Source organism: Mchenga conophoros, linkage group LG2 (assembly GCF_057382185.1).
Source record: "Mchenga conophoros isolate Kocher_MC1m ecotype Shallow Benthic linkage group LG2, M_conophoros_male_GT1.1, whole genome shotgun sequence".
Lineage (NCBI taxonomy): Eukaryota > Metazoa > Chordata > Actinopteri > Cichliformes > Cichlidae > Mchenga > Mchenga conophoros.
In genome coordinates, this window is record NC_140527.1 from 31,285,423 (window position 1) to 31,298,864 (window position 13,442).

Sequence of the window (13,442 nt, forward strand, 5' to 3'; positions counted from 1 at the left end):
TTCGATAGTGAGCTGTGTATTTGAACATATCTCCACAACTGATTAAGCTGCAAATTATCTCCACAACTTGATCAAAGGTTAAAAAACATTTGGTCCCACAGTCAACCAAAATCTGATAGATGCCTGCCTTACGCCACTGTAGCCAGTCAACCGGTGTCCCTCCAATTAAAATTATTTTATTCCCCCATAAAGTTGCTAAAGGAGATTTAATAAAATCCCAACAACCCGGCTTTTGTAATTTACACCACAATATCTTTGCATTTGCAATTATAGGATGGGTAAGTTTGTGGCTGGTGTCAAACAGTTCCTTTCAAAGAGAAATGCCGCCATTAACTTCCGTCTCTATTTGGGACCAAATGGGTTTGACTGCTGCAGTAGGTAACAAGCTCTAAGTTGTTTCACATTCATCACCCAATAATACCATTTGAAGTTAGGCAGTGAAAATCCTCCTCTCTTTGCACATGCTTGCATTTTCTTAATTCTTTTGTTCTTTTTTTAATGTGACATGGTGCGTGTAAATTTACCAGGCTTTAAATGCCTATATGTTTTCTATCACTTCTGTATTTACATAAACGGTTCATTTATTACTGAGTGATAGAGGTTCGTGGCACTATGCTAATATGCTACTTTTGACTGCTGAATAACGTTTCAGTGACATTTTATGATCTACGCTGATTGCCATGGTGACTGAGCCTTAAACGTTGACTTTTTGTAGCAGTTGTCATTTTGTTGTAATGTTCAGTGACTGTGCTTGAATGTGGTGAAAACTCGCTGTCCGTGGTATTAGACGGTACGTTGCCCTGTTTAGGACGTATGGATGTTGTGTTTTCATACACTAAAAAACAAAACATTTTCCTTTCATTCTTTAAAAAAAATCATATTACTAAGGAATAACTATTTCTGGAATTCGAATCAAAGTAATCATTTACGTTGAATTTTCATGTTCCTTTAGTCACGGAAATAGCGAGTTTTTTTTATCAACCAGATTTCTCGCTTACAATCAAAATATTAATATTTGTTTTATTTCTATACTGAACTTCAATATTCACAATTTTTAACAGGAATTTAGTACTCTTTATTGTGTTTTGTTATCAGTCTATCACCACATGATGTCGCAGGAGACCATAGACCTAAATGTATTTGTGTAGTTAAAACTCCTCCCTGCACGGGAAGAAAATGAAATACTCATCGGCCATTGCACACCCGCGGAAGGTGCTGTGACGATGAGAGCAGGACCTCCTTATATCATTTATCGCTTCGGGTGTACATTTCTCAAATGAGGATTAATGTTCACTTGTGTTCACTTCTTTTTGTGGATCAACAATGTATATTCTACCAAAGGAGGAACACGTCTGGATTTGCATTGTTGTGTTTCTTTGTCTTTGGCACTGGGCTGCTTCGCAGTTAGCCTACTCGATTTCCGAGGAGGTGAACAAAGGCACAGTGGTGGGGAATCTCGCAAAGGATTTAAACATCAATGTACAGGAACTAGAAAACAGGGATCTGCGTGTGGTTTCCAGTTACAGTAAGACATATCTTAACGTTAACTTACGGAGTGGGAATCTCTTAGTTGAGGAGCGGATAGACCGAGAGGAGCTTTGTCCACTGACTATAAAATGCTCCTTAAAATTACAAGCTGTTCTAAGCAATCCAATGACTGCACATCGCGTAGAGGTTAATATATTAGATGTAAACGACAATTCACCTGCATTTCTCGAAAACAGGTATTACTTAAATATTTCTGAATCATCGTTGACGGGAGAGCGATATCTTCTCCCTGTGGCCGTAGACGGAGACATAGGAAGCAACTCAGTGAAGACCTACAAGCTCAGTCAAAATGAGCATTTCTCACTTGATGTGCAGAGCGGCGGAGAGCACGGTGTGTCTGCTGAGCTGGTGCTGCAAAAAGCTTTGGACCGAGAAAAACAGTCAGTAATCAATCTAATACTGACCGCTGTAGATGGAGGAAAACCTCCAAGAACGGGATCATTGCAGATACATGTGAATGTAATCGATGTAAATGATAATATTCCCGCGTTTAGCAAACTGCTTTATAAAGTGCGTGTCAAAGAAAATGTCACTCCCGGAACACTTGTTATCAAGTTAAATGCCACAGATTTAGATGAAGGCATGAACAGTAAAATCTTATATTCCTTCATCAAACGAGGGAATATTGATCCATCAAATATTTTTTATCTCAATTCAGAAACAGGAGAAATCACAGTGAAGGGTGGATTGGATTATGAGGAGACGCCTGCTTATGAAGTCAGAGTACAAGCAACGGACCAGGGTCCCGTTCCTCGTAGTGCACATGCTAAATTACTGATTGAGATCGTTGATATGAATGATAATCCCCCACAAATATCAGTGACATCCCTCATGACACCGGTAAAAGAAGACGCAGAGCTGGGGACTATTGTTGCTTTGATTACAGTAAGTGATAAAGATGGAGGGAAAAATGGTGTAACCAGCTGTAAGGTAGTTGGATCTGCTCCGTTTAATCTCAAGTCCAACTACAAAAATGATTATTCTTTAGTTGTAGATGGACCGCTGGACAGAGAAACCACTTCTGTTTATAATGTCACCATTACAGCCACAGACGAAGGAGCTCCACCTCTGTCCAGTAACAAAGTCATTACTGTTCATGTTTCTGACGTTAATGATAACGCACCCAAATTTATGGAGACTGTTATTAATGTGTATGTCAAAGAAAACAGTCCAACGGGCTCAATAATTTATACAGTAAATGCCTTTGATGCTGATCTAGATGTTAATGCAAAGGTGACTTACACGCTGTTAGATAGCTCTCTTAAAAGCATTCCAGTTTCATCTGTTTTAAATATAAATTCAGAAACTGGAGATATAATCAGCCTGCAGTCTTTTAACTATGAGGAGTTAAAAACTTTCCACTTTAAAGTTCAGGCCACAGACTCTGGTGTTCCTCCACTCAGCAGCAATGTGACTGTAAACGTTTTAATCCTGGATGAAAATGACAACAGTCCCACGATTCTCATGCCATATTCTGAGCATGGCTCCGTTAACAGTGAGAGCATCCCCTATTCTGCTGAAGCGGGATACTTTGTGGCAAAGATCAGGGCTGTAGACGCAGACTCTGGATACAATGCGCTGCTTTCTTATCACCTGTCTGAGCCCAAAGGAAACAACTTGTTCAGGATCGGAACCAGCACCGGGGAGATCAGGACTAGGAGGAGAATGAGTGACAATGACCTCAAAACTCACCCCTTGGTGGTCTTGGTCTCTGATAACGGAGAACCCTCCCTGTCAGCTACTGTGTCGATTGATGTGGTGGTGGTTGAAAGCACGGCTGAAATCCAGACTCCGTTCAGACATGTGCCTGTAAAGGAGGACAGCTTCTCGGATTTGAACCTGTATCTGCTGATCGCCATTGTGTCGGTGTCCGTCATCTTTCTGCTCAGCCTCATCACTTTAATAGCAGTCAGATGCCATAGGACAGACGGCACTTTCAGCAGGTACAGCGCCCCCATGATCACCACCCACCCTGACGGGAGCTGGTCTTACTCTAAAGCTACTCAGCAGTATGACGTGTGTTTCAGCTCAGACACACTCAAGAGTGACGTAGTGGTCTTCCCCGCCCCGTTTCCACCTGTAGATGGAGAACTGATCAGTATTAACGAAGGAGACACTTTTACCAGGACTCAGACTTTACCTAACAAAGAGAAGGTAGGACATTTGTACTTGTTTTGTAAAACGTCATAGTGCGATCATAAAATTATAGCTTCTGCAATTTCTTGTGTAGTTGGTGTAGACATACATACACATTCTGCAGCTTTAGTTGAGCATCAGTTAGGCAATAGTACACCAAGTCTTATTCCCAGTCCTTCAGATTTTCAAACAGCTTGAATAACCTTTGTGGCATTATGCTGAAGATGAGTAGGTCACCTTAAGCTGTAGCATCGCTTTTAAGCTTTTTCAGCATTAAAGACAGCGTGTTATTTTATCTTCATCAATTTTTATTTTCGTTTTGAACTTCAATAACAAAACAGAAAACAAACAAATAAACAAAAAATAAAAAATTATCATATTCTTTCTTCACACACCAAACCCCACAGCAACCACTCTCTCATTACTCCTCTGCCCCTCAAGTTACAGAAAGTCAGTTAGTGAAGGGGGACCAAATACAATTATATTGGTACAATTTATCTAATAAATCATAAGTCACTTTTTCGTAAGATGCCAACTTAACCATCGTCATTAGCCACTCCTCATAGTGAGGGGGTTTCTTTTTGTGCCCATGTCTTAACAAGACTCATTTTGCCGTAGTAACAGCCAAGATAATCCTTTTTTTTTTTTGTATTGCAGGAAAAGTCTCAATCGGAAAGTTCTGTACTTATACCAAGTATGGACAATTTCGGTGAGATACCAAATCTTTTCAAAACACTGAAAATGACCTCCATTGTGTTTTCCCACCAGTCCTGAAGTGTCAAACAGCTCCAAAGGATATGTAAAATCGAAGCATTTTGACCGTCACATCTCCAGCAATCGTCTGTGGGGGCCAAGTTCCATTTATACAATTGTTGCAGTGTTCAATGCCACTTATGCATTATCTTAAGTTGGATAAATCTACTGCCTATTTCTTTAAACATAGTATTAACGTTATGGAGACATGAGTCCCATTCAACTGAAGATATATCCAATGCCAAGTCCTGGGCCCAATACCCCTTAACTTTAAGAAGAGGTTCAGCTAACCGACCCTGCAATAAATGATAAAACTTAGAAGTGATACCTTTACCCAAGGATGATCTCGAGAGCAGTACTTCCACAGGACTGCCCACAAGACAACACAAGGGGGTTCCCAGCCACTTCGATAGTGAGCTGTGTATTTGAACATATCTCCACAACTGATTAAGCTGCAAATTATCTCCACAACTTGATCAAAGGTTAAAAAACATTTGGTCCCACAGTCAACCAAAATCTGATAGATGCCTGCCTTACGCCACTGTAGCCAGTCAACCGGTGTCCCTCCAATTAAAATTATTTTATTCCCCCATAAAGTTGCTAAAGGAGATTTAATAAAATCCCAACAACCCGGCTTTTGTAATTTACACCACAATATCTTTGCATTTGCAATTATAGGATGGGTAAGTTTGTGGCTGGTGTCAAACAGTTCCTTTCAAAGAGAAATGCCGCCATTAACTTCCGTCTCTATTTGGGACCAAATGGGTTTGACTGCTGCAGTAGGTAACAAGCTCTAAGTTGTTTCACATTCATCACCCAATAATACCATTTGAAGTTAGGCAGTGAAAATCCTCCTCTCTTTGCACATGCTTGCATTTTCTTAATTATTTTGTTCTTTTTTTAATGTGACATGGTGCGTGTAAATTTACCAGGCTTTAAATGCCTATATGTTTTCTATCACTTCTGTATTTACATAAACGGTTCATTTATTACTGAGTGATAGAGGTTCGTGGCACTATGCTAATATACTACTTTTGACTGCTGAACAACGTTTCAGTGACATTTTATGATCTACGCTGATTGCCATGGTGACTGAGCCTTAAACGTTGACTTTTTGTAGCAGTTGTCATTTTGTTGTAATGTTCAGTGACTGTGCTTGAATGTGGTGAAAACTCGCTGTCCGTGGTATTAGACGGTACGTTGCCCTGTTTAGGACGTATGGATGTTGTGTTTTCATACACTAAAAAACAAAACATTTTCCTTTCATTCTTTAAAAAAAATCATATTACTAAGGAATAACTATTTCTGGAATTCGAATCAAAGTAATCATTTACGTTGAATTTTCATGTTCCTTTAGTCACGGAAATAGCGAGTTTTTTTTATCAACCAGATTTCTCGCTTACAATCAAAATATTAATATTTGTTTTATTTCTATACTGAACTTCAATATTCACAATTTTTAACAGGAATTTAGTACTCTTTATTGTGTTTTGTTATCAGTCTATCACCACATGATGTCGCAGGAGACCATAGACCTAAATGTATTTGTGTAGTTAAAACTCCTCCCTGCACGGGAAGAAAATGAAATACTCATCGGCCATTGCACACCCGCGGAAGGTGCTGTGACGATGAGAGCAGGACCTCCTTATATCATTTATCGCTTCGGGTGTACATTTCTCAAATGAGGATTAATGTTCACTTGTGTTCACTTCTTTTTGTGGATCAACAATGTATATTCTACCAAAGGAGGAACACGTCTGGATTCGCATTGTTGTGTTTCTTTGTCTTTGGCACTGGGCTGCTTCGCAGTTAGCCTACTCGATTTCCGAGGAGGTGAACAAAGGCACAGTGGTGGGGAATCTCGCAAAGGATTTAAACATCAATGTACAGGAACTAGAAAACAGGGATCTGCGTGTGGTTTCCAGTTACAGTAAGACATATCTTAACGTTAACTTACGGAGTGGGAATCTCTTAGTTGAGGAGCGGATAGACCGAGAGGAGCTTTGTCCACTGACTATAAAATGCTCCTTAAAATTACAAGCTGTTCTAAGCAATCCAATGACTGCACATCGCGTAGAGGTTAATATATTAGATGTAAACGACAATTCACCTGCATTTCTTGAAAGCAGGTATTACTTAAATATTTCTGAATCATCGTTAACGGGAGAGCGATATTTTCTCCCTGTGGCCGTGGACGGAGACATAGGAAGCAACTCAGTGAAGACCTACAAGCTCAGTCAAAATGAGCATTTCTCACTTGATGTGCAGAGCGGCGGAGAGCACGGTGTGTCTGCTGAGCTGGTGCTGCAAAAAGCTTTGGACCGAGAAAAACAGTCAGTAATCAATCTAATACTGACCGCTGTAGATGGAGGAAAACCTCCAAGAACGGGATCATTGCAGATACATGTGAATGTAATCGATGTAAATGATAATATTCCCGCGTTTAGCAAACTGCTTTATAAAGTGCGTGTCAAAGAAAATGCTACTCCCGGAACACTTGTTATCAAGTTAAATGCCACAGATTTAGATGAAGGCATGAACAGTAAAATCTTATATTCCTTCATCAAACGAGGGAATATTGATCCATCAAATATTTTTGATCTCAATTCAGAAACAGGAGAAATCACAGTGAAGGGTGGATTGGATTATGAGGAGACGCCTGCTTATGAAGTCAGAGTACAAGCAACGGACCAGGGTACCGTTCCTCGTAGTGCACAAGCTAAATTACTGATAGAGATAATTGATATAAATGATAATCCCCCACAAATATCAGTGACGTCACTAATGACACCGGTAAAAGAAGACGCTGAACTGGGGACTATTGTTGCTTTGATTACAGTAAGTGATAAAGATGGAGGGAAAAATGGTGTAACCAGCTGTAAGGTAGTTGGATCTGTTCCGTTTAAACTCAAGTCCAACTACAAAAATGATTATTCTTTAGTTGTAGATGGACCGCTGGACAGAGAAACCACTTCTGTTTATAATGTCACCATTACAGCCACAGATGAAGGAGCTCCACCTCTGTCCAGTAACAAAGTCATTACTGTTCATGTTTCTGATGTTAATGATAACGCACCCAAATTTATGGAGACTGTTATTAATGTGTATGTCAAAGAAAACAGTCCAACAGGCTCAGTAATTTATACAGTAAATGCCTTCGATGCTGATCTAGATGTTAATGCAAAGGTGACTTACACACTGTTAGATAGCTCTCTTAAAAACATTCCAGTTTCATCTATTTTAAATATAAACTCAGAGACTGGAGATATAATCAGCCTGCAGTCTTTTAACTATGAGGAGTTAAAAACTTTCCACTTTAAAGTTCAGGCCACAGACTCTGGTGTTCCTCCGCTCAGCAGCAATGTGACTGTAAACGTTTTAATCCTGGATGAAAATGATAATAATCCAACAATGCTTGCTCCATATTCAGAGCACGACGCCGTTAATATTGAGAACATCCCCTATTCTGCTGAAGCGGGATACTTTGTGGCAAAGATCAGGGCTGTAGACGCAGACTCTGGATACAATGCGCTGCTTTCTTATCACCTGTCTGAGCCCAATGGAAACAACCTGTTCAGGATCGGAACCAGCACCGGGGAGATCAGGACTAAGAGGAGAATGAGTGACAATGACCTCAAAACTCACCCCTTGGTGGTCTTGGTCTCTGATAACGGAGAACCCTCCCTGTCAGCTACTGTGTCGATTGATGTGGTGGTGGTTGAAAGCATGGCTGAAATCCAGACTCAGTTCAGACATGTGCCTGTAAAGGAGGACAGCTTCTCGGATTTGAACCTGTACCTGCTGATCGCCATTGTGTCGGTGTCCGTCATCTTTCTGCTCAGCCTCATCACTTTAATAGCAGTCAGATGCCACAGGACAGACGGCACTTTCAGCAGGTACAGCGCCCCCATGATCACCACCCACCCTGACGGGAGCTGGTCTTACTCTAAAGCTACTCAGCAGTATGACGTGTGTTTCAGCTCAGACACACTCAAGAGTGACGTAGTGGTTTTCCCTGCCCCGTTTCCGCCTGTAGATGGAGAACTGATCAGTATTAACGGAGGAGACACTTTTACCAGGACTCAGACTTTACCTAACAAAGAGAAGGTAGGACATTTGTACTTGTTTTGTAAAACGTCATAGTGCGATCATAAAATTATAGCTTCTGCAATTTCTTGTGTAGTTGGTGTAGACATACATACACATTCTGCAGCTTTAGTTGAGCATCAGTTAGGCAATAGTACACCAAGTCTTATTCCCAGTCCTTCAGACTTCCAAACAGCTTGAATAACCTTTGTGGCATTATGCTGACGATGAGTAGGTCACCTTAAGCTGTAGCATCGCTTTTAAGCTTTTTCAGCATTAAAGACAGCGTCTTATTTTTTTTTTAGTTTTGGGTTGTTTGGGGGGGGGGGGGTATTTTCTGTTTATTTTTATCTTCAACAATTTTTATTTCCGTTTTGAACTTTAATAACAAAACAGAAAACAAATAAACAAAAAATAAAAATCATCATATTCTTTCTTCACACACCAAACCCCACAGCAACCACTCTCTCATTACTCCTCTGCCCCTCAAGTTACAGAAAGTCAGTTAGTGAAGGGGGACCAAATACAATTATATTGGTACAATTTATCTAATAAATCATAAGTCACTTTTTCGTAAGATGCCAACTTAACCATCGTCATTAGCCACTCCTCATAGTGAGGGGGTTTCTTTTTCCGCCCATGTCTTAACAAGACCCGTTTTGCCGTATTAAGAGCCAAGATAATCCTTTTTTTTTTTTTGTATTGCAGGAAAAGTCTCAATCGGAAAGTTCTGTAGTTATACCAAGTATGGACAATTTTGGTGAGATACCAAATCTTTTCAAAACACTGAAAATGACCTCCATTGTGTTTTCCCACCAGTCCTGAAGTGTCAAACAGCTCCAAAGGATATGTAAAATCGAAGCATTTAGACCGTCACATCTCCAGCAATCGTCTGTGGGGGGCCAAGTTCCATTTATACAATTGTTGCAGTGTTCAATGTCACTTATGGATTATCTTAAGTTGGATAAATCTACTGCCTATTTCTTTAAACATAGTATTAACGTTATGGAGACATGAGTCCCATTCAACTGAAGATATATCCAATGCCAAGTCCTGGGCCCAATAGCCCTTAACTTTAAGAAGAGGTTCAGCTAACCGACCCTGCAATAAATGATAAAACTTAGAAGTGATACCTTTACCCAAGGATGATCTCGAGAGCAGTACTTCCACAGGACTGCCCACAAGACAACACAAGGGGGTTCCCAGCCACTTCGATAGTGAGCTGTGTATTTGAACATATCTCCACAACTGATTAAGCTGCAAATTATCTCCACAACTTGATCAAAGATTAAAAAACATTTGGTCCCACAGTCAACCAAAATCTGATAGATGCCTGCCTTACTCCACTGTAGCCAGTCAACTGGTGTCCCTCCAATTAAAATTATTTTATTCCCCCATAAAGTTGCAACAACCCGGCTTTTGTAATTTACACCACAATATCTTTGCATTTGCAATTATAGGATGGGTAAGTTTGTGGCTGGTGTCAAACAGCTCCTTTGAAAGAGAAATACCGCCATTAACTTCCGTCTCTATTTGGGACCAAATGGGTTTGACTGCTGCAGTAGGTAACAAGCTCTAAGTTGTTTCACATTCATCACCCAATAATACCATTTGAAGTTAGGCAGTGAAAATCCTCCTCTCTTTGCACATGCTTGCATTTTCTTAATTATTTTGTTCTTTTTTTAATGTGACATGGTGCGTGTAAATTTACCAGGCTTTAAATGCCTATATGTTTTCTATCACTTCTGTATTTACATAAACGGTTCATTTATTACTGAGTGATAGAGGTTCGTGGCACTATGCTAATATGCTACTTTTGACTGCTGAATAACGTTTCAGTGACATTTTATGATCTACGCTGATTGCCATGGTGACTGAGCCTTAAACGTTGACTTTTTGTAGCAGTTGTCATTTTGTTGTAATGTTCAGTGACTGTGCTTGAATGTGGTGAAAACTCGCTGTCCGTGGTATTAGACGGTACGTTGCCCTGTTTAGGACGTATGGATGTTGTGTTTTCATACACTAAAAAACAAAACATTTTCCTTTCATTCTTTTAAAAAAATCATATTAATACAGAATAACTATTTCTGGAATTCGAATCAAAGTAATCATTTACGTTGAATTTTCATAATGTTACAGATGTTCCTTTAGTCACGGAAATAGCGAGTTTTTTATCAACCAGATTTCTCGCTTACAATCGAAATAATATGTTTTATTTCTATACTGAACTTCAATATTAACAATTTTTAACAGGAATTTAGTACTCTTTATTGTGTTTTGTTATCAGTCTATCACCACATGATGTCGCAGGAGACCATAGACCTAAATGTATTTGTGTAGTTAAAACTCCTCCCTGCACGGGAAAAAATGAAATACTCATCGGCCATTGCACACCCGCGGAAGGTGCTGTGACGATGAGAGCAGGAGCTCCTTATGTCATTTATCGCTTCGGGTGTATCTCGAATAAGGATTAATGTCCACTTGTGTTCACTTCTTTTTGTGGATCAACAATGTATATTCTACCAAAGGAGGAACACGTCTGGATTCGCATTGTTGTGTTTCTTTGTCTTTGGCACTGGGCTGCTTCGCAGTTAGCCTACTCGATTTCCGAGGAGGTGAACAAAGGCACAGTGGTGGGGAATCTCGCAAAGGATTTAAACATCAATGTACAGGAACTAGAAAACAGGGATCTACGTGTGGTTTCCAGTTACAGTAAGACATATCTTAACGTTAACTTACGGAGTGGGAATCTCTTAGTTGAGGAGCGGATAGACCGAGAGGAGCTTTGTCCACTGACTATAAAATGCTCCTTAAAATTACAAGCTTTTCTAAGCAATCCAATGACTGCACATCGCGTAGAGGTTAATATATTAGATGTAAACGACAATTCACCTGCATTTCTTGAAAGCAGGTATTACTTAAATATTTCTGAATCATCGTTAACGGGAGAGCGATATTTTCTCCCTGTGGCCGTGGATGCAGACATAGGAAGCAACTCAGTGAAGACCTACAAGCTCAGTCAAAATGAGCATTTCTCACTTGATGTGCAGAGCGGCGGAGAGCACGGTGTGTCTGCTGAGCTGGTGCTGCAAAAAGCTTTGGACCGAGAAAAACAGTCAGTAATCAATCTAATACTGACCGCTGTAGATGGAGGAAAACCTCCAAGAACGGGATCATTGCAGATACATGTGAATGTAATCGATGTAAATGATAATATTCCCGCGTTTAGCAAACTGCTTTATAAAGTGCGTGTCAAAGAAAATGTCACTCCCGGAACACTTGTTATCAAGTTAAATGCCACAGATTTAGATGAAGGCATGAACAGTAAAATCTTATATTCCTTCATCAAACGAGGGAATATTGATCCATCAAATATTTTTGATCTCAATTCAGAAACAGGAGAAATCACAGTGAAGGGTGGATTGGATTATGAGGAGACGCCTGCTTATGAAGTCAGAGTACAAGCAACGGACCAGGGTCCCGTTCCTCGTAGTGCACAAGCTAAATTACTGATAGAGATAATTGATATAAATGATAATCCCCCACAAATATCAGTGACGTCACTAATGACACCGGTAAAAGAAGACGCTGAACTGGGGACTATTGTTGCTTTTATTACAGTAAGTGATAAAGATGGAGGGAAGAATGGTGTAACCAGCTGTAAGGTAGTTGGATCTGTTCCGTTTAATCTCAAGTCCAACTACAAAAATGATTATTCTTTAGTTGTAGATGGACCGCTGGACAGAGAAACCACTTCTGTTTATAATGTCACCATTACAGCCACGGATGAAGGAGCTCCACCTCTGTCCAGTAACAAAGTCATTACTGTTCATGTTTCTGATGTTAATGATAATCCACCCCGATTTACGGAGCCTGTTATTAATGTGTATGTCAAAGAAAACAGTCCAACGGGCTCAGTAATTTATACAGTAAATGCCTTCGATGCTGATCTAGATGTTAATGCAAAGGTGACTTACACACTGTTAGATAGTTCTCTTAAAAACATTCCAGTTTCATCTATTTTAAATATAAACTCCGAGACAGGAGATATAATCAGCCTGCAGTCTTTTAATTATGAGGAGTTAAAAACGTTCCAGGTTAAAGTTCAGGCCACAGACTCTGGTGTTCCTCCGCTCAGCAGCAACGTCACTGTAAACGTTTTAATCTTGGATGAAAATGATAATAATCCAACAATTCTTGCTCCATATTCTGAGCACGATGCCGTTAATAGTGAGAACATCCCCTATTCTGCTGAAGCGGGATACTTTGTGGCAAAGATCAGGGCTGTAGACGCAGACTCTGGATACAATGCGCTGCTTTCTTATCACCTGTCTGAGCCCAAAGGAAACAACCTGTTCAGGATCGGAACCAGCACCGGGGAGATCAGGACTAAGAGGAGAATGAGTGACAATGACATCAAAACTCACCCCTTGGTGGTCTTGGTCTCTGATAACGGAGAACCCTCCCTGTCAGCTACTGTGTCTATTGATGTGGTGGTGGTTGAAAGCACGGCTGAAATCCAGACTCAGTTCAGACATGTGCCTGTAAAGGAGGACAGCTTCTCGGATTTGAACCTGTACCTGCTGATTGCCATTGTGTCGGTGTCCGTCATCTTGATGCTCAGCCTCATCACTTTAATAGCAGTCAGATGCCATAGGACAGACGGCACTTTCAGCAGGTACAGCGCCCCCATGATCACCACCCACCCTGACGGGAGCTGGTCTTACTCTAAAGCTACTCAGCAGTATGACGTGTGTTTCAGCTCAGACACGCTCAAGAGTGACGTAGTGGTTTTCCCCGCCCCGTTTCCACCTGTAGATGGAGAACTGATCAGTATTAACGAAGGAGACACTTTTACAAGAACTCAGACATTACCCAACAAAGAGAAGGTGAGTTGATTTTAGTCTTTTAGTCCATAC

General features: G+C 40.4%; 1 protein-coding gene across 40 annotated transcripts in view; it reads left to right on the forward strand.

Moving 5' to 3' along the window:
• LOC146582295 (protocadherin alpha-C2-like) overlaps positions 1-13,442 on the forward strand; it is a 213,204-nt gene that overhangs the window by 159,684 nt on the left and 40,078 nt on the right. Inside the window, exon 1 of one of the 40 annotated variants that reach the window (XM_085294303.1) lies at positions 1,309-3,702. The exons of 37 other annotated variants lie outside the window; for them this stretch is intronic. In XM_085294303.1, coding sequence (XP_085150429.1) covers positions 1,324-3,702 — 2,379 coding nt within the window. In that variant the 5' untranslated portion in view covers positions 1,309-1,323. Of the gene's footprint in view, positions 1-1,308; positions 3,703-5,876; positions 8,545-10,901; positions 13,413-13,442 lie in introns of those variants that run through there. 2 more of the 40 variants (XM_085294231.1, XM_085294240.1) reach the window with 2 other exon arrangements.